Here is a 24,696-nt window from a genome sequence, read left to right as displayed (position 1 = left end):
TTGTAGCCAGTCGGATCAAGCACACAAAACAGGAATAAAAACTAAGGTTTCAAGATTAACCCAAACACCCGTGACATGACTACAGCAGCACAGTTCAGTGGTATTAGCCACAAAAAGGCTGATTCATAGTTTTTGGGCCTCCTGTCTCACCCACTGACAGCAGCTCCTACCCAAAAGGGGCAGGACATGCCACGCACAGAATGTACTTCCAGTCCTCCCCAGCATCCCAGGCCCTGCACCCCCAGGATTTCACCATCTGCAGAGGCCAGAGGGCAGCGATCACCTGCCAGGGCAGAACAAGGGTTTGCCATCTCCTCCAGGGAGAAGGCAGGAGAGCAGAAGCCACAGCTTGGAGATGAGCATTTGTGCTCAGACAGAATCACAGAATAGAATTATTGCAGTTGGAGGAGACACTCAGGATCACTGAGTCCAACCATAACCTAACTCTAGCACTAACCCATGTCCCTGAGCACCTCATCTAAAAACCTTTTAAACCCCTCCAGGGACGGTGACTCCAGCACTGCCCTGGGCAGCCTGTTCCAATGCCCCACAGCCCTTTGGGGAAGAAATTGTTCCCCACATCCAACCTCAGCCTCCCCTGGTGCAACTTGAGGCCGTTTCCTCTGCTCCTGGTGCTTGTTCCTGGGGAGCAGAGCCCGACCCCCCTGGCTCCAAGCTCCTTTCAGGCAGTTCAGAGATCAGAAGGTCTCCCCTCAGCTCCTGTTCTCCAGCTGAACCCCCCAGGTCCCTCAGCCGCTCCCACCACACTTGTGCTCCAGCCCCTCACCAGCTCCGTTCCCTCCCCTGCACTCTCTCTAGTGCCTCAATGTCCTTCTAATGACAAGGGGCCCAAATCTGAACACAGAATTCAAGGTCTGGCCTCACCAGCACTGAGTACAGTGGCACAATCACTTCTCTAGTCCTGCTGGCCACACTATTTCTGAAACAAGCCAGGTTGCTGGTGGCCTTTTTGGCCACCTGGGCACACACTGGCTCATATTCAGCCACCGTCAATCAACACCCCCAGATCTCTCTCTTTCCAGCCACTATTCCCTGAGCCTGCAGTGTTCATGTTGTGACCCAAGTGCAGGACCCTGTCCCCCACATCTGACATGCTACTGCAGCCAGAGTCACAAGAACCTGATCTAGAGAGATACTTGCACTTTTGCAGTGAGTAATTTTTATGTACAACGTACAGGCCTCCCATCGCTCCAGCAAAGCAACAAGAAAGAATTGCTTGAATCATGCATCAGCAAAAACGATAGACAGCAATAACTTTTCACTGCCTATGTAAAAAAAAAAAAAAATCATACCAACTTCAGCAGAAAGTATTTTACTGCTGTGCTCACTTTTTATTCATAAATTGGACTATGATACCTGGTTTTCCTTGTTTACACTACACTCTGGTCATGGTGTTGCCATATTGTCAAGTCAGTAAAACTCAATGCCTAATTTTTTTCATAAAAAAACAACAACACCTCCCTCCCCTGGTCTCAGAGTATCTCCCAGAGCCGCTGCTGCAGAAAACACGGTTCCCTTTTTGTCAGTGACCTCTAGTGGTGAGCACACGGGGAGGAGGAGAACTTGACAGCACCTGTACACGGGGAGCACGACCGATCCTTTCTCCCTCCCAAGGGAAAACAAACTGCTCATCCATCCTTCCATTGCAAACTGCAGCGCACAAGTCCATGTAAGCTCGGGGACAAGAGCTCTCGCATGCTCTGCATCCCCCTCCAGGAGAGCACGACTGCTCTAACAGAGTTTGTTACAAGCAGCAGGAAGTGTTTTACCTCCTTCCTTAACCTAATGTGAAGAAGAGATGCCCATGCTCCCCTTGTCACCTCCTCAGCACGCCGCATCCCGTGACCCACGGCCTGGCTCGCTGTGGCCCCGTGGTGTCACCTTGCTCCGGCTGCTGAGGAGACTGTTTGGATTCAGAAAGGAGCTGTGAGGAGTTCTCACCACAGAGATAAGAAGGGTGTAATTACAGACAGGTAGGTTTGGTGAGAGGGGATGGATTGCTCAAGGTTTCACAACGAAAGACATCATCATGGAAAGATCGCTAAGGAGGAAAACTGGAGTCACCAGATGGCAACACAGATCACACATCCATCCTGGGGACAACCCTTCCCCCTCCCCACTACCAGCTGCTCCAGCAAAGAGTGTGAGGAGCACACTAAGGCTGAGCCTCAGAGCTGTTCATATCCTCACTCCTTTTTGTGCATTAAGAGAAGTGTGAGCAGCAGGTCAGGGAGGTTGTTCCTCCCCCTCTGCTCTGCCCTAGTGAGGCTGCATCTGGAGTTCTGGGGCCAGTTCTGGGCTCCCCAGTTCAAGAAGGACAAGGAATTACTGGAGAGAGTCCAGCGGAGGGGTCTGGAGCATCTTTGTGATGAGGAGACACAGAGAGCTGGGGCTGTTGAGCTGGAGAAGAGAAGCTGAGAGGGATCTGCTCAATGGGATCAATAGCTCAGGGTGGGTGTCAGAGGATGGACCAGACTCTGTTCAGTGGTGCCCAACGCCAGGGTGAGGGGCAACAGGCACAGACTGAAACACAGGAGGCTCCATGTGAACATGAGCAGAAACTTGTTTGCTGGGAGGTGCCAGAGCCTGGCCCAGGCTGCCCAGAGCGGGTGTGGAGTCTCCTTCTGTGAGACATTCAAACCCCCTGGACCCACCTGTGTGATCTGCTGTGTGACCCTGCGTGAGCAGGGCTGGGCTGGGGATATACAGAGCTCCTGCAACCCAACCAGCCTGGGGTTCTGGGATTCTGTAACCAAATAAATGAGTTGGGTATACCCTGTTTGCAAACTGAACACAGAAATACAAACAGAACTGCACAGGAACGGAGACAGTAACAACCTGAAATGGATCAGGGAATTAGGCTCGGCTTTGACAGGCTCAGCGTGGGTCAGACCCAGCTCCACAAGCAGAGCCCCTCACCTTAGGATGGCAGCGAGGAGACAGAAGCTCCTGCAGCCACATTAAAGCTCCAGCTGCAGCTCTGCTCCCCAGCACGACACAGCCCCACGCTTCAAGTGAGGCACTCACAGGCAGATACAGCCACAGGGTTTGTGTTCAGACACCGGACTGTGAATCACAGTGGCAGAGATGGACATCCAGATCTAAATGTTAGCAGGGGAAGTAATTTTTCCTTAAACTCAAAATAACAAGTTACCCTTGCAGCATTTGCTCAGTGAACAAGTCACAGTCAGCAGATAACTATATCCAATATACCTCCATGTATGTTTTTTCTGGGACAAGTTCTCCAACAGCTCATATTTTATTCTCTAACTAGGCCCTACAGACTCAAATCCAGCAGGTAATATTTTCATCAGTTCAACTGATCAGCAACAAAGAACTGACAGTTCTACACTCGCTGTAGCAGCGGTACCTTTGCTTTCTTCATGTGGCTCATGATATTGCCGAGATCTTCAACATCGATGACGGAATTTGTGCCTCCAACTTCCTCAGCATCAGCTTCCTCCTCACTACTGGTTTCAAACAACTCCTCTGCCTGTGTAAGAGACCAGAGAAAAAATAAATAAGGAATGTACCTAAATGTTAAACATAAGACCTGCATCTATACTAACCAGTGAAATCAGCTCTCACAATCAGCCAAGACTACTGAAAAACAAGGAATAGTGTCTGCCACTAACCCATATCAAGTATACAAGATGTATTGTTTGGAACAGGTTCTCTAGTAGCTCATGTTTTACTCTCCCCTCTATCTAGACCCTACAGATAGTTGACCAATAACCTGTAAAATATATATGAGATGCATTTAAACTTAGGGCTTTTATCAGCATGTATTTTTAAGAGTTCAGCAGCCCACAGACCACCTGAAACTCAGCCCAGACATCCTGCTTCCAGATTGCTCCATTTTCCATGTGAGAAGTGATACATAGGAGTCCAACCCCACTGCACACTATGAGAATCTGGAAACCTAAAGCCCTTTAACTCCTGTAAGTGCCCCTGCCTGAAGGAACAGGGAATGAGGGATCTGCTTCCCAAGTCAAACCCTTCACAGAGCAGAAAAGTTGTCTCCTTTCTGTACACAGCCAAGGTACAGCACAACAGCACTGGGGTAACAGCAAGATTTTTTCTTCTTGTTCCTGCAGCAGCCAGCCCTCTCAGACCCACTCAGCCAGAAGAACCCTTTTCCCTACAAAACTCAACATGACCCCAGCAATCATTTCAAATCCACAATAAATGGCTTGCAAGGAGGCTTAAAGTGCCATAGCGGCTCCGGGTCTTGCACTGTAGAGCAAGAGAGAGGGTTTCTTATTTAAAACCTGTCAAACACTCCAAAAGAGACAAGTTATTACAGGCAGATACATCCAGAGGAGATCCAGGACTCACTCAGGTAACACTCCCCAGCTGCGTATGGAAAAGCCTGGGATGCAGGCAAAGCACCTCAGCTTCCACAAGTTGAAGTGAAAGCAGATTAACAGGGAACTAAATGCTTCACTTGGCCACGAGACAAAGCAAAGACTGATGAGAATCCAAACGGGCTCCCTGAAGCATCTGCCACAAGATGCACCTGCCTCCATTCAAGGGGAAGACTCCCTCATCATACAGCCACAGTCCAGCACTAATTCTTCACTCTTTTTTGGATGGTGTATTCTACTTGTTATCTGCTCATCCCTCTTCCTCCTTCACTCCACAAAGTAGCATCAAACTCACATGTCACCCCTCTGAGCTGCAGGAGGAAGGAGAACAGTCAAACAGCACCACAAGGAGCACTAAACCAGAAATATGGCCCTACAGTTTTTGGCTCTACCTCAGTATTCTCGTATTCTGATGCTCCGTGTTCAGGATCTGAGCTCTCTTTGCTCTGCTTCCCCGGAGATTTGCACTTCCCTTTCTTGCATTTCCTGCTGCAGGGTTTGTTTTCCCCTCTGCAGAGGGCCTGGAGCCGGTTGAGGAACTTGGTTTTCCAGGCTTCAAAGTCGGCCTCGATGCTGCCATGCTTGCTCTGGGCCACGTTGCAGTCGCCCTCGACACGAGTCATGATGCGGCTGGCACCGAGCATCCACAGCCACCTGTCAATGTTTCTTCCAACCTGGGATATGATAAAAGTTAACTTGGGCTTCATTTAATTTCCCTTTAAGCGAAGCAGACAACCAAACCACTGAGGAGTGAGCCCAGCGAGCTGCACAGAGCTGCAAGGCAGGGATTTCTGGACTCCTCAGCTGCCGATTGAGAGCACAGCCACAAAACAGTCTGAGCACCACACACAGCCCCATTTCTACCATCACACTGATGTGGTGAGAGATGAGCTCTGGGAACAAGCTGCTTTGTGCATGTGGACGTTCTGACCAACAAGTATCACACAACATTTCACGTGGCCCCAGCTATATAAACATAACAAGCTGGCAACAAGACACATAGCATTTTTCTGAGAGAGATGAAACTAATTAGGTCAAGATCACAAAAACACAGAATATCAGGGGTTGGAAGGGACCTGGAAAGCTCATCCAGTGCAATCCCCCCATGGAGCAGGAACACCCAGATGAGGTTACACAGGAAGGTGTCCAGGCGGGTTGGAATGTCTGCACAGAAGGAGACTCCACAACCCCCCTGGGCAGCCTGGGCCAGGCTCTGACACCCTCACACCCAACAAGTTTCTTCTCATCTTTCAGTGGAACCTCCTGTGTTCCAGTTTGCACCCATTGCCCCTTGTCTTGTTACTGGTTGTCACCGAGAAGAGCCTGGCTCCATCCTCCTGACACTCACCCTTTCCACATTGATCCCCACGAATGAGTCACCCCTCAGTCTCCTCTTGTCCAGCTCCAGAGCCCCAGCTCCCTCAGCCTTTCCTCACACGGGAGATGCTCCACTCCCTTCAGCATCTTGGTGGCTGCGCTGGACTCTCTCCAGCAGTTCCCTGTCCTGCTGGAACTGAGGGGCCACAACTGGACACCATATTCCAGGTGTGGTCTCCCCAGGGCAGAGTAGAGGGGCAGGAGAACCTCTCTGACCTACTGACCACCCCCTTCTAACCCACCCCAGGTACCATTGGCTTCCTGGCCACAAGGGCCCAGTGCTGGCTCATGGTCACCCTGCTGTCACCAAGGCCCCCAGGTCCTGCCTTATTTCACATCAGGAAATAAAGCTAAGGTCAATAGAACATAGCAAAGGACAAAATATGTCAAGAAAAGCACTCTAAACTAAAAGGCAGCAAGTGAGAAGATTTACAGTACTGTGCCCTCACGTACTGATAAAACACTTTCAAAGCTGGAAAACTAACTCAGCAAGGATTTACCCAATGTATTAACCACATCTTGCAGATTAACGTCGTGCTCATGGGACTCCTTTCCCATTTCAAAGGGCAGCACAATTGCTTCAAAACTGCACGGCCTGTGCCCTGAACCCAGTCCACACAAAGGCTGCAAATCTCACCCAAACTACCAGTTATCATTCAGTTTTGGAGCATTTGGGGAAGTTCAGGCCTTTAGAGGAGCAGAAACTTAAGAAAGGTGCAGAGCAGATACTTACAGTGTTGTAATGATCAACATAAACTGAGTTTCCCAAGCCAAACACAGCATATCTCAGGCCTTTCAGATGCGTTTTCCCAAAGCGAAAGTCATGCGCTGCCTCTTGTAACCACTTGCAGAACCACGCTGCGCTCTCGGTTGGCTGCCCGTCTGTGTATGTAGCTACCAGGAACACACAAACATTCCTGCTGGTTGTCTAATAATATAAAGAGAACAGAATAGAAGAGACCAGTGCATTTGTCAGAACACTTGCCATCACTAAGAGAGCTGGAACACAAGGGGAGTTGGAAAAAGTTAAAAGACGAGGTTTTTTTCTAAGTGGGATTTTAGTCTGGGACGCTGCAGGTGATGACCCAATGGTGGCGAACGGCCATCCCCCCTGCAGAGACACCTTAAATTAGCCAGGAGAGATCAAACTGTCTGTCTGCTACCTAACAGAGGTGGTACAAAAGAACAGAACATCTCCCTTCCCCACCCCAATCAACAGCTTCTTGAGCAGACTCTTGCAGCAATCAAGTCTCCCACCGATTCAAAAAGCAACTATCAATATTCACAGAAGAAAAATCCCTCAAGGATTACTCCATCTAAATATGTCTCACAAGGAGTTTTTAGTTTATAAGCCTGTGAAGGCTGCAGAATTGTCACCATCTGCTTGTTCTGGTTTTGAACCCTTCTCTGGGGATACAGAGACAGAACAGAGGGACCTGGTGCAACCACTCTCACAAAACTCACACCTGAGTTACAGAACCAGCTCGTACAAAGGCACTGGCAGCATCAAAATATTCTATGTGATCCTCTCCTAGGAATAGTCAAAATTTAGGTGTTTTCTGCTGAGGGTTGATGGGCTACACTTATACAGAAGGGAAGTAATTTTTACCACACAGCTTTGGGAATTTCCAGAATTATAAGAAAGAAATACAAGGGGAAAAGAGCCTTTGCAACACAAGGAAAAGCTTTTATTTATTAGTCATATTTATAAGGTACTTACCTCCTCTGCTAAACAATCATCTGGATCATAATCTCCCATGCTGATGACTTCCACAGGCAAACAAAGTGAAATAACGGCTTCAGCCAGACCTTTGGCAAACCTCTGAAAAATAAAAATACAGGAATTTATCAGTTACTTCAACCCAACCATGGTAGGGATCAAACAAGCCCCAATACGCCCAGTCACAAGACTTCTCCCACAACAGAAAGAACAAAGACATCCGAGAACTGGACACTGGACCTAGAATTCCTCATGTTAAAATAAAATTAAGTATATTGGCTGCAAGAAGAGAGTGATATGAATTTTAATGACTAATGATTTCACATTTCTACACACCATTTTTTCCAAAAGCACCTAAAACAGTATTTGTCTCTAAGAAGACCTGCTCGCAATTAAGAGTACAGCAAGAGTAAACTTTGAACTTCATAATCAATGTCTCTACCGCATGCGCCATTTAAAGCAAGTAGAAAAAATGTTATTTTTATATAATTTTAAATTATCTTTCATGTTGGGCAATGACTTTTCATGAGCTAATGAACTTTCTGATGTTTACACTGTGCAATATTTCTAAGGCAAGCAACATACCTGAATCTCAATGATATTTCAAATTACTTCATGTATGTGGGGGAAAAAAAAAAAAAGTAACTGATACCTTTGCTGTGCCAGTCTGAGACCCATAGAAAATCTTTACCCCGGCAACACAGAGCTCCTTTGCCTCCAGGGTGGCTGATCCATTTACTAGTTTGTCTTCTGTTCCTTCAGAAGAAGCTGGATTCCCATTGGATTTTTCACCCTAAGAAACAAGCACCATGTCTCATTCAATCCATTTTCAAAGTGATGTCAACCCCTTTCTCCCAAAACCACTTAAAACACATATCCTGTGACCAGACTCTCAGCACTAATTAAATGAGGCTATCAAAGCATTTTAGCTTCTCACACCTAGAGAAAGACACAACCACGTCTCTTAACTAGGCCACGCTCCAGTAAACTCAGGTCACACGCAGCCAGATCCAGCTGAATGCAGGAACCTCCCAACTCGCACAGCAGAACTTCGCTCACCTGCGCAAGAAGGTTTTAGCATCCTGAACAGCCTAATCCCACTCCTGTCCTAAAACCAGCCCAACCTCATCAGTAACATCAATGGAAAGAGGAACCTGAGAACTCCAGCACAAGCAGAGTGATTGATTTGCTGTGACAGAGCAACCCAGGCTGACACGATCTCTCAGTAACGACGGGAGAAGCGTTCAGCAGAGAGCTGCTCCTACATCAGAGCAACGAGGGCACCGAGTCACCCACAAACATGAGACCATCCAGGCTGAGGATTATAACCCTCAGGTGGACTGAACTGTAAGGAATGTTTAATGAAGAAATGTTGTTTTCACAAACTGGGCACCTGGCACCTGACCCCAGCGAGGGAAAGGACGGAGACACATCAGACTGTGGATCCTTAACGTAAACAAAGTCTCTTCAAACTAATCCCAGAATGCAAACTGATACCTGTATTTACAAGTTAATCTAGAGGGAAGGACGGCCAAAGAGCCAGGAACCCATTTTTAAACAGATCAATAAGGGAAAGGGTATTGTTCGAATTAGACGAATGAAATATGTAAACTGAGGCAGGTGTTGGGTGGTTTGTAAACCCTGAAGAACCAACCAGTGGGCAACAGGGGAGGGAAATTACACCCAGGATTTGGAGGAATATAAACGGGGGCTTTTTGCCCTATTATGTGTGCCTGCCTTTAGGGAGAACACTTGGTCACACAAAATCATTAATAAAATGTGCTTTGCTGAGAGATCCTGTCTGGGCCTATTCTATTGGCAAGTTGATAGTTTCCTACATGACCACATCTGGCCTCTGTGGTGACCCACGGGGGGCCCACAGTGGGGCAGCACATGTCACTGCACTAGTGGGGACCGTCACCCGGCAGCCACTTGCTTCCACACGCAGATTTTGGGGCCTTCTTGGGCAAAACCACTTCCATCTTCACTTGCCTTCTTTCTGGTTTTGGTGGTGAGGAACTGAACGATGATCCAAATGCTGATCCCAACAGCAACAACAGAATAAATGTAAAATCTGTGCAGCCATAAGGACACCAGGGAAGTATAGAAGTTCCACGTATCCATTGAGACATCTAAATCTGGAATAAATAACAGATTTAGCAAAAGCAGATTCCTACAGTATGAATTCAGTGTAAGCACACAAGAAAATAACCATACAGGACCCACAGGCTCACGCCATTAGCTCTTCTCAGGCTTTGCAGAAAACAGCTTTTGGCTAAAGACAAAAAAAATACAATTGAATCAAGGAGCCTTCACCTCCTCAGAGGCGCATAAGCTGAGTTTCATCTCTGTATCCAAGCTAATGTTTTACACTGTCACATGGAAACTCTGGGTTTTTCTTAGACAGGTTCTGTTCTAAGGAAAGGCAGAAAATACTTTCATGCTGTGCAAGTGCCTGAAAGTAAAAACTCCTTGTGGAACATTTGCTGTATCATACTGGCCTTAGTTTTGCACAGACCTGACACAGGTAGATCTCTGGAGCTAAAAAGCTCCATGTCAGGGGAGAAATTGCCTCCAAAGAGGCTGCTGCTGAACACAACGCTTGCTTGTGTACATGAGACACCACACTGGTTAGAACAACAGCTTTGACCCAGAGTTTCAAGGCCAGACTGAAACCTGGAAACCTTCAAAGTACTTTTTCAGGATTCTATCATGTGAGTGACAGTTGATTCAGAACAACCAAGATTGTTCTGAACCAACTTAAAGATTCAGGGCACATAACACTGTAGCCAGGAGTGCACCTGTGCAGTCCCTCACATTACCTATCTCAAAAAAAAAAAAAAAAAAAACAAAAACAAAAACACAAAAGCATTTAAGAGTTTAAATAAGGCTTGTTTGTAATACTGATGGACTGAGAAATGCAGACGACACCCTCCTGCTGGTATCCACAGTCCTCTTGGATCTTGTTTTTGCAGACCTGAGACAAGAGCTCAGAAACTGCACATTTCCAAGAGGCTGGAAGCTTTGCTAACTTATTTTTCCCCTGGGTTGTTACTAACGGTACAACAGCTTCTTTCCCCCTCATCCCTCCACAATTAATGCTGAACCTCCAAAAAGTAAAGGGCCAAGGGGCTCCCAGGCCCGTTCAGCAGCTCATCCTGTGCCTCCAGCATGACTGGTTTATGTGGGCAGCCCACAGGGGTGGGTTTTACCCCTCGAGGGGGCTCCAGAAACCTGCAGCAGCCCAAGTACCCCACACCCTGCGCCCACCCCAGCACCCGCCATCCTGCGCCCCCCAGCCCATCCCTCCTGTGCTCACCCACCTCTCTAACCCCCCCATACAAACCCCTCACACTGACCCCCATATCCCACCCCCTCAGTAACCACCTCAGAACCACTACCCCCCCACTCCCCCTCACATACCCCCAGATATCACCCACACACATTTCCCCCCCACAGTTATTACTCTTCCCCCCTCACACACACACACTCCCAGTCATCACCCCCCCATGGTTATTACTCTCATACACACAGTTATTGCCCCCTCCATAGTTATTGCCCACACCCACCCCTCACAGCCCCCCCGTTATTATCCCCCACACACCGTTACCAGCAGCACCGTTGTTGTCCCTCTCACAGTTCCTCCCCCTCACAACTGCCCAGTTATTACCCCCCCACAGACACTCCCCCCTCAGGGTTATTCCTTCCCCCCCGCTATTACCCCCACACATGCCCTACGGTTCTCACCCACCCCTCACACCCCCCCAGCCATCATCCCCCACCCCACCGCCATTAACCCCCCACATCCACCCTCCTCTCGTGGTCACTACTCCTCCCGTCACACACGCCCCGTTCCCCCCACCCCGTTATTACCACTACCCCTCACAGTTATTTACCCCAAACCCTACGGTCACCCCCCTCACGGTTACTCCTCCCCCAGTTACCACCCCCACACCAAGCTCCCCGGGGCCCCCTCACCAGCCGCCATGTGCCGCCCCCGACCCTTCCGGCCGCTGTTTCCCTCCGGACGGTTCTTGCTGGCGCTCCTGGGGGCGGGGCGGGGGCAGCGGCCACCAATGGGAAGGCAGCGCGAGGCGGCCCCTCGGCGGTGGCGCAGTGACGGCCGTCGCCATGTCCATCTTCACCCCCACCAACCAGATCCGCCTCACCAATGTGGCCGTGGTGCGGGCCCGGCGCGCCGGGAAGCGCTTCGAGATCGCCTGTTACCGCAACAAGGTCATGGGATGGCGCAGCGGAGCGTGAGTGCGGGGGGAGGGCGGCCCGTGTGGGGCGCAGGCCCGTGTGGGGCGCAGGCCCGTGTGGGGCCCGGCGGTGAGGGCGGGGGGGGGCGGGGGGGGGCGTGTGGGGACCTCCCTTGGACACTCTGAAGAGCAGAGAGGCCCTGCAGAGGGACCGGGACAAACTGCAGACCTGGGCAACCTCCAACCACATGAAGTTCAACAGGAGCAAGTGCCGGGTCCTGCACCTGAGCCAACCCCGGCTGTACAGACAGACTGGGGGACGAGCTGCTGCAGAGCAGCTCCACGGAGAGGGATCGGGGGTTCTGGTGAACGGCAGGTTGAACATGAGCCAGCAGTGTCCCTGGAGACAAGAGGGGCCCGTGTCCTGGTGCACCCAGCACAGCACGGCCAGCGGGCAGGGGGGGATCGTCCCGCTCTGCTCTGCCTGGGGCGGCCTCACCTGCAGCATCCACTGTGTGCAGGGCTGGGGACACAGGAGAAAAGGAGACAAAGCTACTGCAGAGTGTCCAGAGGAGGCTGCGAAGCTGGGGAAGGTTTGGAGGGGAAGCCGGATGAGCAGCGGCTGCAGTCCCTGGGTTTGTTCAGCTGGAGCAGAGCAGCCTGAGGGCAGAGCTCATGGGCTGCAGGTTCCTCAGCAGGAGCAGGAGGGGCAGGGTGAGCTCTGCTCTGTGACAGTGACAGAGCCCAGGGAACGGCAGCAGATGTGCCAGGGAGGGTCAGTGGGACATGAGGAAAAGGTTCTTCCCCCAGAGGTGCTGGACACTGAACAGGCTCCCCAGGGAGGTGTCACGGCCCCAACCTGACAGTGTTCAAGAAGAGACCGGACAATGTCCTCAGACACACGGGGTGACCTGTGGGGTGTCCTGTGCAGGGCCAGGAGTTGGACTCCATGATCCTTGTGAGTCTCTTCCAACTCAGGACATTCTGTGATTCTTTTAAACTAGAGGGAGATTCAGGCTGGACATGAGGAAGAAATGTTCTACCCTGAGGGTGGTGAGAGCCTGATCCAGGTTGCCCAGAGAGGTGGTGGATGAACCATCCCTGGAGACATCCCAGGCCAGGCTGGACGGGGCTCTGAGCAACCTGAGCTGGTGAAGATGTCCCTGTCATGGCAGGGGGGAACTGGGGGAGCTGGGAAGGTCCCTTCCAACCCAAACTATTCTGTGATCCGTGTAGGTGCCTTCCAACTCAGCACATTCTGTGATTCTGTGACCCAGTTGTGTGGGGCAGCCCCCTGTGGTCACACGGCTGTGGCAGGGGAGAGGCCCACATGGGGCCTGGCTGTGGAGCCGGGGAGCTTTTGTGGTACCCGGCTGTCCAGCCCAGGAAGGTGGTGGGATTTGTGTGAATCCAGGTACGGGGAGCACCTTTGGGCACAGGGCGGTGCCCTGCGCTTCCCTGGGGAGTTACATCTCAGGATTAGAAGTTTCCGGGCTCCTTAGCATCACAGGTTGTTCCTCCTTTCTAAAAAATCATGTGTTCTTTTTTATATTGTTGACTTCACAAGTTTTCTAACCATGCCCTAATCTCTAGGGAGAAAGATCTCGACGAGGTCCTTCAGACACATACGGTGTTTGTCAACGTTTCCAAAGGCCAGGTGGCAAAGAAAGATGATCTCGTTAAAGCATTTGGGACGGATGACCAAACAGAAATCTGTAAGATGGTAGGTTTCAACCACTTCACAGTTAGCAGCTTTATAAAAGCTTGGAGAAGACTTTCCCCTCCAGGGATGGTGACTCCAGCACTGCCCTGGGCAGCCTGTTCCAATGCCCCACAGCCCTTTGGGGAAGAAATTGTTCCCAGATCCAACCTCACCCTCCCCTGGCGCAACTTGAGGCCGTTTCCTCTGCTCCTGGTGCTTGTTCCTGGGGAGCAGAGCCCGACCCCCCTGGCTCCAAGCTCCTTTCAGGCAGTTCAGAGATCAGAAGGTCTCTTCTCAGCTCCTGTTCTCCAGCTGAACCCCCCAGGTCCCTCAGCCGCTCCCATCACACTTGTGCTCCAAGTCTTGAATTTTTTATATGTATTTAGCTGAAGAGAGTTCTGAATGCTCTGTAGAACATACAGCTTTTATGCACTGATGTCGACACACACAGAAAAAAAAAATGAATTACCAGTGCTGCAGAGTTTCTCACCTACGGTATATTTTTAAGGATGCAGGGGATGCAAAGGGACAGTTGCTCACTTTGGGAAGTCCAATTAAATGTTAAGAACAGATATGATTTCTTAGTCCTCCTTGATAGTATATGAACTGTGGGCTTGTTGTGAATTCAAGTAAATCTGCGCTTCTCTTTTTGTAGTTTTTCTGTGGTGGGTTTTTATTTTGAAATCTCTCCATGCTGTCTGTCATAATTACATACATTATTAATACTATTATTTTTTTTCTCCACTTTATATCTGACCAAACCATTCAAGCAATTGTTAAATTTAACACATTTACTAGGCTTTTCACTCCCTGGTCACACCTGTGACATTTATTAACTGATTTTTTTGAATTATTTACCGTCCAGATTTTATCGAAAGGCGAGCTGCAGGTATCGGACAAAGAACGGCACACGCAGCTGGAGCAGATGTTTAGAGACATCGCGACTATCGTGGCTGACAAATGCGTGAATCCCGAAACAAAGAGGCCGTACACGGTGATCCTCATAGAAAGAGCCATGAAGGACATTCACTACTCCGTCAAACCAAACAAGAGCACGAAGCAGCAGGTTTGTTTTCTTGCAAAATCGGTTTCTGATCAGAGGTGGTGGCTTCAAGTGTAATTTCTCTGTTTGCAGCCACAGAGGGATCAGCAAAGCCCTGGGGGCTGAATTCTGCAGTGATTCTTCATCCAGCTGGTGGTTGAATGCTGGATACAAACAGCTGCTGAAACTCCTGCAGTTTGTTTTCTAACTATTCATGGAAGGGAGAAAGAAAGAAACTAATTAAAGCAGCAGCAGTGATACGCCTGGAACAGAAATAAAAGATTTATCGTTTATTTTGATTGAGGTAATAAATCAGGCCTTGCATCTGAGCCACATGTTGGTTTGCAGTATAAGTGCTATTTAAGATTTCAGACGGGTTTTTTAAGTGTTGGAGGGATCACAAATAACAAGAACTCTGCCTTTTCTTGTTAATCTATGAAAGCAGCGTTGGAGCAAACTCCCTGCAGCATTGACAAAAGTGTCCGAAGCTGATGTGGAGGATTTGAGGTTTTGATCTGTGTGGTGGTTTTCAAGCAGGTGTGTAAATGCTCTTTGTTTTTAACACCTTTGTAGGCCCTGGAGGTGATCAGACAGTTAAAGGAGACCATGCAAATCGAACGTGCTCACATGAGGCTGCGATTTCTTCTTCCAGCAAAGGAGGGGAAGAAACTGAAAGAGAAGCTCAAGCCGCTGATTAAAGTGATTGAGAATGAAGATTTCCACGAACAGTTAGAAATCGTAAGCAATAGAGCATCCTTGGGATTCGTAATTGATGTGCCTACATCTCTGTGTTTTATCAGAAGATTAATTAAGCTGTTTAGCTAAGCTGCAAGTTTACCAGAGATTCTAAATTAGGGGTGTAGTTTGTCATTTTTAATTTCACACAGTCCTAGTGGTGGAAGCTTGAAAATAGCCATTATTGTACAGAGATTGCTGCTTCGGGCTGAGGAGAAGCACTGTGTCATTTCTTTTAGCAGTGATTTTTCTACAACACTGAGAAGCTGCTCTGCACATATGCAATATTACTCTTATTTGGTGGGTCAGGCCTGTATTTTGACAGGGGTTCATATTTTTTTTTTTTTTAAGTCTGTGGTAAAGCAAAATTTGGTAAAAATCTTTCTGAGCACAGACTATCAATCCAGCTGCCGAAAGCCACGTCCAGCACGGCTAAACGGAACTGCAGAACTCATTTGGAAAGATTCCGTGATAGAAATTGCTTATCAACCCTGCCAATTCTGTCTTAGTGATGAAACCATAATGTTTTTAAAGGAAAATGATTGTGGTCCTGGCAAGGGGGCTGGTGAAAATCCAATCTTGCAGCTTGACTGATGAAACATGAAATATTTCAGGTGTGCCTCATTGATCCAGGCTGCTTCAGAGAGATCGATGAGCTGGTCCGGAGCGAGAGCAAAGGGAAAGGAACGCTGGAAGTGCTCAGTCTGAAAGACGTGGAGGAAGGAGATGAAAAGCTCGAATAACGAAAACCTTCCTGGAGCGGTTCTACGTTAACAACGTCCCGCGAAACGACCGGCGTTCTCCGCTCTCTTTGTTAGGCCTTTGTGTTTTTTTTTTTTCCCAATCTCTTGCTGCCCAATATATTCTGACACTAATCCTTTGGGATTTTTCCATGCAGTGTGGGGGTTTTTTAATCATTCGACACTTCCAGCTGGGTTTGCCTGTAGGAACGTTTTGTGTCAGAGTTGCACTAACGAGGATTGAGTTCAGACCTGAAGTGAAAGTGACTCTGGGTTTGGTGAGCTTGAGAGGTTGCTGTTGAGTTTTTGAGTGATTCGGTGCCAATCGTTTGTGCTTTCCGTGTCAGTGTGGAGTGGAAGAGTGTCAGGGTGGGCTTTGGATGTGAGGAGAGGAACCTGAAGAAAAGGGAGCTGCCTTTTCACTTTGAAACAGGTACAAAGTGCGGATCGTGTCCAAACTGATCTCTCGGCAGCGTGAAGACTGCCGAGACTTCCATAATTGGCTGCTTGGTAATTAGAGAACTTTAAAGGACCATTCTAAAAGATTTCCTTCACTGGGTGTAACAGTACCTGCAGATTTAGAAAAAGTGTTCTCCAGATAACTTATTCATAAAGTATATTTAGCTACCTTAATGAAAAATGAACTATTCTCTAGTTATGTATTCTAGATCCAGAAAGAAACAAAGTAGCTATTTTTGTTACTAGAATAGGAGGCAGCTGTGGCCGTGGCGATGCTTTTTGTAGGAGTGAAGCAGGAGCTTGTGTTTCTGAGCTGTTCTCATGCCCGCGATAAAATGGACCTGGAGCAGGCGGCGGTGGCCTCTGGCCACCGAGCTTTTGTTTGGCCGCAGTTCCCTGGCGGTAACTCTTTGTCGTGCCCCTTTTTAGTGCGATGGAGAACAACTCTGGCAGCTCTCCTTTATTCTCTGTCTTTTTATGCTGCTTTCTAACACGTGCACGGAATTCCCAGCCAGCTCCTGAGGCACAAGATATAATTCTTGATCATTCTGTTCAGTCTTGTTTCAGCTTATAAATGTAACTTGTGTCTTTCAAAGCAGAGGGGAAGAGAGGACAACAGCTGGAGGAGGAGGAGAAACTAAAACTACAAACCAGCAGGCGAAGCGTATGTATCCTTGGGTGACTAAAGCCGAAAGCAGCAGGACTATCAGGAGCTTTCAGAATTCCGTAGCAGTTCCCGTGCGGTCGGCACGCGGCGAGGCGGGAGCTGCCGCGAGCAGAGCGTGTGCCGTGGTCGCCGTTTGCTCTGCCCGCTCCGTGAGCGTTAAACAGAGCTCTGGGTTGTGCTCCTGACACGACCTTTGCCTTTGTGCCATTAACGCGGTGTGAATTGTGTAAGATTCCTCATGCGTACAATCCGCGTTTTTCAGACGCCCATCTCTTTGTGAAGCACTGAGGATGGTAACATTGATATTTAGCTTGTCCCTGGCAATTAGCGCTAACATCCAATTCATGAGTTTGCGAGTGAGACGCTGAGGAAGAGCCTCCGATGACGTTGTGTCAGTAATGCTTGATTTCATAATCCCGCCATTGGTTTTCTACATCCCAGCACCCAGAGCGCAAGAGGACGGCTGCAGGTCAAAGAGCTTCTGTGACAGCAACTTACTCTAAGCCAATTTATGCGCTTGGTGCTAGGAAGGCAATTTCCTTATCAAGTCTTTTTTCTCTGCAAATGCAATGTTAAGTGTTTTCTCTGGTAGGGGGAGCTTCATTTTATTAATGAACAAATTAATGTACATGCTTGCACTTCTTGTCGTACCTGCCCTTGAGCAGGAGTGTACGGTAAGCATCCAAATAAAGATCAGTACTGGCAGCTGGTTGGCGTTTGCGGGTTTTGATAACTCCCTGCGCCACCGTGTCCTGCCTGGTGCGGTGGAGTTTCCGAGGGAGGATGTCCAGGGAGTGACAGACTCCTCCCGGCACTCGGACAAGCGGGCAGCTCCCGGGCGAGCGCTGCTGTGCCGTGTGTCCGTGTGCGCGTGTCTTCGCCGCAACGGTCCCGTTTGTGGGGGTTCGGCGGGCTCTCCCCTGGGCTGCTCGCGGCTGCCGCAGCCGCGGTGCCGGCAGCAGAGCGGGGCTGCGCTCGCGGTGCTGCCCGCGGCTCCCGCGGCGCGCTCAGGAATCGCTCCGGAGCGAGTCCGCCGCGTGCGGGTGTGCAGAGGAAGGGGCTGCGCGCGGCCGTGGCCGTTGGAGCTGCCGCGGCAACGGTTCCGCAGGCAACGGGCACCCGGTTCCACAGGCGGTGCCGGCGGCGGCTCCGGCGGGCGGCGGAGCGGCCATGGCTGCGGCGGGGCCGGGGGGCCGGGACGCGGCTGCCACCGTGCGGGGCCAGAAGACAAAGCGGAGCCGGCTCGCCCAGGAGCTGCGCGCCGCCGCCGCCTTGCAAGGTGCTGCCCCTTGGGCTTGGCGGGGACGGGCTGGGGCTCTCGCTCCCCGCGTTGTCCCGCACCAACGGCGCCTTCGTGTCCCCCAGAGCAAGGGAGGGAGTTTTTCACGCAGTCGTGCGAGGAAAAGCTCCGTCGGAACAGGGAGCGGCTCCCCCCGCTGCGCGAGGCCGTGCGGGAAGATGCCCGGGCTCTGGCCGCGGCCCGCAAGGTAGCGGGAGGTCCCATCTGCCACGTCCCCCTGCCCGGTGCTGGCCCTGCAGAGCCGGCTGCTCCGCCAGCCCTCTCCGGGAGCAGACAGCAGTAGGACGGGACCGTCCCCATGCTGACGGTGACGTTCTCTGTGCCCGCAGCACAAGCCCGTCCTGGAGCCCGAGGTCCTCAGGGCGCACAACTTGCCCCCCGATCTGGCCGGGCTGACGGTGGAGGTAACGGGGTCTGGTGGGCACGGGCTGCTGCGGGGGCTGGGGCTCCAGGGACGCTGGGAACAGGGTGCGCGGTGGAGGGACCTGGGGCCGGCACAAGGACAACCCCACAGGGCTGGTGTGGTGAGACACGGGGTGTTCACCTGTGTCCCATGGGTCCCTTTCCAGCGCAGGACGCATCCGCACAGGTCCTCCTTGAGCTCGCGGAGCAGATCCCTTGCCCCAGCAGAGCTCCTGGCCCTTCCAGCCTGCCTTTCCTGGGCTGTCTGCCGCAGAGTCCCCGAGCCCTGAGGTGGTGATGTCACCTCTGCCTTGCCCCAGCCACCCCCCAGAGCAAAGCTCTCCCAGTCCCCGTCCTTCCAAGGCAGTGACAATGTCCTGGAGCAACGTCCCAGCGTCCCCGGCTCTACGGTGGGGGAAGTTTCCCAGGCAGGACCCCCTTCTCCCGCGGGTGCCCAGCGAGCGCTGCCTCCAGCTTGGTGACCTCTCGCTTGCCCATTCAGGAGGCCCGCGAGAAGCTCCGGGCCACAATCTACAAACAGAAGAACACACTCAACATGCTGGACTACCAGCTGAGGCAGCTCTGCCGAGCGCGGGACAAGCTGCAGCGGGAGCTGCAGCAGCGGCAGCAGCTGCTGGAGAAGGAGTTGGATGAGACTAAGAAGCAAGAGCAGGTACCCAGGACCCCTCTTCCTGGGGTGGCAGCACCCATGGGGGGCTTGAACCCAAGCCCTGCACCCCCTGGGTAGGTGCTGGGTTCAGCAGGTGGTGTCAGACCATGTGCCCCCCGATCTCTGCCCCAGATGATTCGCCAGCTGGAGAACGAACTGGACAAGATGCGCGCCAAAGTCCGCGCTGCAGAGAAAGTGGGCGCCGTGTACGAGCGGGTGCATGATGCCCTGCAGAAGGTGAGCTCCTCCTCAGCGGGCCGGCGTCCCACCCGCTCCCCCTGCAAAGGCAGCGAGGTGCCCCTGGGGGCACTGGTGCTGGTGGGACGTCCTCCTGGCTCAGCGAGGTCCTTCTGCTCCCCTCCATGAGGTGGTGAGAGCCTGGCCCGGGTTGGCCAGAGAGGTGGTGGCTGAACCATCCCCGGAGACATCCCAGGCCAGGCTGGACGGGGCTCTGAGCAACCTGAGCTGGTGAAGATGTCCCTGCTCGTGGCAGGGGTGGCACTGGGGGAGCTGGGAAGAGCCCTTCAACCCCAGCTCTTCTAGGATTCTGTGATTCCATCCATTGTCACAGTGTGGGGACCCCCAGGGCTCAGTGGGCTGACAGGCTGTGGTTCCCTGTGTCCCAGGAGGTGGGCCAACTGGCTAGAGAGGTGCTGCTCATGTGCAGGACGTCCGAGCTGTACGACGTGGAGCTGAAGGACATGGAGGCCATGGCCGAGGAGGCCTGCAAAGACGCTGCCATAGCCCAGGTGAGATCACCCAGGGCACCCTGGGGCCCACCGCCACCCTCCAGAGCCCACAGACAGCACCATGCACCCAGGCTGGTGGATCTTCCTGCGATGAAGAACAAAAGAGACTGAGCTGGGCTGGCCCACAGCACCTAGATCCTCTGTAGCTCCTCTCATGTCTCATTCTTGGGCCAGGATGCCCTGGGGCTGGGGACAACGCGCCCAAAGCACCAGCCATGCTGAAGGCAGCACTCTCTACCCTCCAGCCCTCCCTGCCCTCCATGCTGCCCGCTTTCCTACCCAGCCCATTGACACGGGGGGTCATTCATGACACTGGCCATCCCAGAAGCTCAGCTGGCTCACAGAGGTCCATCCTCATGCCAAGAAAGGCCTTGAGGTGCTGGAGCGAGTGGAGAGAAGGGAACGGAGCTGGTGAGGGGCTGGAGCACAAGTGTGATGGGAGCGGCTGAGGGACCTGGGGGGTTCAGCTGGAGAACAGGAGCTGAGGGGAGACCTTCTGATCTCTGAACTGCCTGAAAGGAGCTTGGAGCCAGGGGGGTCGGGCTCTGCTCCCCAGGAACAAGCGCCAGGAGCAGAGGAAACGGCCTCAAGTTGCGCCAGGGGAGGGCGAGGTTGGGTGTGGGGAACAATTTCTTCCCCAAAGGGCTGTGGGGCATTGGAACAGGCTGCCCAGGGCAGTGCTGGAGTCCCCATCCCTGGAGGGTTGGACAGATGGACATGGGGCAGTGCCAGGGGTGGGTTATGGTTGGACTCGATGATCTTGAAGGGATTTTCCAACCCAAATGATTCTACGATTGTGTGATCCCAGCTTCTGCAGCCACTTGTCTCTTCTCTGATACACTCCAGGAGGAGGCGGCCAAGAAGGAAGCCGAGTTCCTTGCGGAGCGCTCCCTGGACACCCAGAAGGTTCCCATGGACAGGCCGTGGCTGAGGGAACTGAGCAAAATGAATGTGCGAGCGGTGAGCTGAGGGGAAAGCAGCAGCACCCAGCCCCCATGGGTGGGGGTGGCAGGGCCAGCTGCCCAGGGTGCCAGCAGCTCGGGGGGTGACCATGAACGTCCTTACAGCCAGCCAAGTGCGAGTTCGGCATGGACCTGTCGACCCAGCAGGACCCACTGGTGGGTGAGTGCTTGGCGGGTGCAGGGGGGTGGGACGCGGGGGCAGCTCTGGGCATCCCTCTCTGCCGCTTTTCTCCCACCTCAGCCACCGAACTGGAGGCCGCCAAGTCCCAAAGGGACCACGAGGCCGAGATAAGCAAGAAGATGGAGGCGGCCAAGGCTGCCGTAGAGTGCTCCCGCTTCTGGGTAATGTAACAACCCATCTCCCCCAAAACCTGAGGCTGCTCGTAGCCACAGGGAGCCGAGACCTCTCTGCTCGCTTTGTTTTCTTGAGGGGTTCTCAGCTCTCCCGTGGGCCTGGAGCCCCCCAGAGCCCCTCTTGTGTGGGCAGGCATGGAGCTGTGTTTCTCCATGCCTTGAGCCCGCAGTGGTCCCTGGTGCAGAAACCCCTCTGAGGCCACAGGCCAGGTCCTGCACCCTGCATGAGCACTGTGGGCTGAGTTCTTGTGCTGTCCCTGGCTTAGAACATCCCCAGCAAGATCCTGGCACAGGAGTCATCCTTGGAGGACCTGGAGAACCACATCAAGGAGAGGGAAGAGGAGCTGGAGAAGCTGGAGAAAAAAGTGAAGGATCTGGAGCTCCAGAAGGCTTTGCTCATGTTTCACCAGCCCCCCAACAAAACCAGGTGCTGCTGGCCTCGCGACAGCCGTGTCATAGAATCACAGACTCATTTTGCTTGGAAAAGAGCCTCAAGATCATGGAGTCCAACCGTCAAGCCACCCCTGGCACTGCCCCATGTCCCTGAGAACCTCATGTCCGTCTGTCCCACCCTCCAGGGATGGTGACTCCAGCAGTGCCCTGGGCAGCCTGTTCCAGTGCCCAACAGCCCTTAGGGGAAGAAATTGTTCCCCAGATCCAACCTCAGCCTCCCTTGGCGCAAGTCGAGGCCATTTCTGTTTATCTTATCGCTTGTTACAATTAGGGTGGCGAGAGCCTGTCCCAGGTTGGTGGTGAATGCCCCATCCCTAGAGACATCCCAGGCCAGGCCGGACGCGGCTCTGAGCAACCTGAGCTGGTGAAGATGTCCCCGCTCGTGGCAGGGGGGGTGGTGGGATGCCACCTGAGCAGCTTTTGCAACGCGTTTGTGGTGTCTCTGCGCCCCTGTGCAGTTGTATGGATGTGGCTGTGGTTGGCTGCAGGGTGCTCCTGGAGGAGATGGAAGCGAAACTGAAGGCCCAAGAGGCCCGGCGGGATGAGTCGCGAGCCCGGATGCTGAGGAACGAGGAGCTCCTCTCCGAAATTGAAAGCAGAGTTGACCACCTCCTCTTCCGTCTGCGCGGCATCACCGTGCCCGGCCAGGTAGCCACCCAGCGCTGGGTGGTGCAGTGACACAGCGCGGTGACACTTGGTGCAGCCACCGTCACCCCAAGTGGCTCATTTTGCCCACCAAGGTTGTTCTCTCTGTCTCCAGGATGATTCTCTCCTGTCCCAGGGGGTGGAGGGGAAGTTCCAGTACATGGCCAAGAAGCTCCTGTACCTGAAACAGCGGGCGGCCAACCTGCCCCCTGAACGCAGGATCCTGGACGAGAGCAACGAGGTACGTGGGGTGTCCATCCCTGCTGGGGTCTTCGGGGACCCGCACCAGGCTCCCCTGATGGCCCGTCCCAAGTGAGGAGAATGGCGGTGGCCCCATGGAGCAGCTCAGCCCCAGGTGGCACTGGGCACTGCAGGGTGTTGTCCCCAGGGGAACATCAAGGGCATCCCTTGGGTTGGAACACCCACCTCCCCTTCAGCAATTAACCCAGGGTGTCTTTCACAGACTTTTGTGAAGGCCAGGGATTTCCTGGAGAAAAAAATGTCCAGCGATCCTCGGAACGTGATGGTATCCTTTGACGAGAGAGACAGCAGCGATGACGGTAGGAGAGCATAGCGGGGACGCGTCCCACGGCGACTGTCCCTGTCCCTGCCTGCTGGGATTTCTGGCCACCCTCGCCTGTCTCTCAGTGTCCCAGCAGAGCCCAGCCCATGAGTTCTCTCCAGACCCTGGGGCTGTCTCCAAGGCTTTGAGCATGGGTGGTGCTTTTAGGTGGGGATGTGGGAGCGTGAAGGCAGCCGGTGGGGTGGTGAGCATCGAACCACAGAAGGAACAAGATAAGATGCTGTGGGGCAAGGAGAGAGACCCTTGTCTTCAAAATCACCTGGTTGTGAAGAATAACCAGTGCGCAGGTCTGTCTGTGGCCTCTTCCTATTGGATGCTCTTGGGGGAGCCACTGAGTTTTTGGAGCTTGCCACCTCTTTTGAATGAAGCTGGAGCTGCGTCCAGCACGGCGTGGCTCCAGACGTTTCTGGGAAGCCCCAGCAGCTGGAGATGGGCCACAGCAGCGGCAGTGCCAGGCCCTGCAGGTCACCCTGGGGTGCTGGGCAGGAAGAGCCAGGGCTTGGCAGGAAAGCTCACTGTGATGCCACCAGCCCTCCAAAGCGTGCTGGCTCTCCTGGTGACAGCGGCACAGCGGAGGTGGCCCTGCAGACCCTCCCCAGCCCATTTCTCTCTGTTCCCTCCTCCAGAATCCTCTGAAGACAGAGATGAGGAAGATGGTGAAGACGGCGAGCATGTCCCCACCCGGGAAGATATAAAGAGGGAGGGGCAGCTGCTCATTGAAAGGAACAAAGAAGCCATGAAGAAGTTGTAGTTGCTCCAGTAGAGCTTTCGATGTCCCAGACCACCCCTTGTTCTTTGGGTGCCCCCACTGCCCTTTGTTTTCTGTGGCTACCCTCTGTTTTCCATTTGGCTCTGGATTCCCCCACGACACCTTGTACCTTTTCTCCTGGAAGTTTAATAAAGCAGATCGTTGTCGTTCCTCCACAACCTGTGGTCAAGCTGCAATGGGGGGTCCTAGGTCACTTCTGCCACCCGGGACGCATGGGGGTCAAACCCTGAGGAGCACTCACCTGGTTTGGAGGCAGCCCCATGGCCCTGGCCCTCACCCAGCTGTTCTCCTCACAGAGGTGGGGATGGGCTGGGGTGGGGACGGCGTTCCTGGCCAGAGGAAAGCCGGGGGCAGGCTGGCTTCCCCCTTGATCCTGTGGAGCCAGCAACTTCCTGGGACCTCTGTCCGCAGACAGCTCTGGGTGCACCAGTGGGCCGGTGTGTGTCCACAAACATCTGCCAAAGCCTCAGGGAACCGAGAAACCCACCTCCCAGCAGTGACATCACCGAATCCAAGATCCAGAGTCTGTTGGTCAACAACTGGGAATTGTTGGAAAGTAAAATGTGGGAAAGCAAGATGTGCGGTTCCAGTCAGCTGGATGATAAAGGAAGATCAATACTAACATGACCATCTGGACAGTCAAAGACATAATGCTAACATGATAGTATATAAAGGGCCTTGGACAGATTATACGGAAGTATGTTTTTTATGAGTGTACGACGTGACGGCCCAGGCCAGTGAGAACAATATCTCGGGTCAGAAAACCACCCCCGTATG

At 52.6% G+C, this 24,696-nt stretch overlaps 3 protein-coding genes across 5 annotated transcripts in view; 2 read left to right on the top strand and 1 right to left on the bottom strand.

Moving 5' to 3' along the window:
- The window catches only part of LOC309447491 (S-adenosyl-L-methionine-dependent tRNA 4-demethylwyosine synthase TYW1-like), a 109,274-nt gene extending 97,746 nt beyond the window's left edge, over positions 1-11,528 (bottom strand). The window contains exons 1-7 of one of the 3 annotated variants that reach the window (XM_082068171.1): positions 11,464-11,528; positions 9,478-9,623; positions 8,177-8,278; positions 7,486-7,587; positions 6,499-6,693; positions 4,781-5,062; positions 3,392-3,514 (exon numbers count right to left, since the gene is read on the bottom strand). In XM_082068171.1, the coding sequence (XP_081924297.1) occupies positions 3,392-3,514; positions 4,781-5,062; positions 6,499-6,693; positions 7,486-7,587; positions 8,177-8,278; positions 9,478-9,623; positions 11,464-11,473 (960 nt within the window). In that variant the 5' untranslated portion in view covers positions 11,474-11,528. Of the gene's footprint in view, positions 1-3,391; positions 3,515-4,780; positions 5,063-6,498; positions 6,694-7,485; positions 7,588-8,137; positions 8,279-9,477; positions 9,624-11,463 lie in introns of all 3 variants that reach the window. The other 2 variants (XM_082068169.1, XM_082068170.1) reach the window with 2 other exon arrangements.
- Positions 11,529-11,561: 33 nt separating this feature from the next.
- SBDS (SBDS ribosome maturation factor) lies at positions 11,562-16,063 on the top strand. The gene is made up of 5 exons (XM_082068172.1): positions 11,562-11,744; positions 13,281-13,410; positions 14,255-14,455; positions 15,005-15,169; positions 15,781-16,063. The coding sequence occupies exons 1-5, from the start codon at positions 11,617-11,619 to the stop codon at positions 15,907-15,909; spliced, it is 753 nt and encodes a 250-aa protein (XP_081924298.1). The 5' UTR covers positions 11,562-11,616; the 3' UTR covers positions 15,910-16,063.
- A 2,139-nt stretch (positions 16,064-18,202) lies between these two features.
- Positions 18,203-24,031, top strand: LOC309447803 (coiled-coil domain-containing protein 183-like; the record flags this gene model as incomplete). The annotated part of the gene is made up of 14 exons (XM_082068781.1): positions 18,203-18,311; positions 18,398-18,519; positions 18,662-18,736; positions 19,237-19,407; positions 19,537-19,641; positions 20,031-20,153; positions 21,000-21,113; positions 21,221-21,275; positions 21,357-21,457; positions 21,736-21,896; positions 22,381-22,570; positions 22,683-22,808; positions 23,031-23,127; positions 23,777-24,031. The coding sequence occupies 14 exons, from the start codon at positions 18,203-18,205 to the stop codon at positions 23,899-23,901; spliced, it is 1,674 nt and encodes a 557-aa protein (XP_081924907.1). The 3' UTR covers positions 23,902-24,031.
- Positions 24,032-24,696: the final 665 nt, after the last annotated feature.

Source organism: Streptopelia decaocto (assembly GCF_964273445.1).
Source record: "Streptopelia decaocto genome assembly, chromosome: 18".
Lineage (NCBI taxonomy): Eukaryota > Metazoa > Chordata > Aves > Columbiformes > Columbidae > Streptopelia > Streptopelia decaocto.
This window is presented reverse-complemented; position numbering and strand designations above follow the sequence as displayed.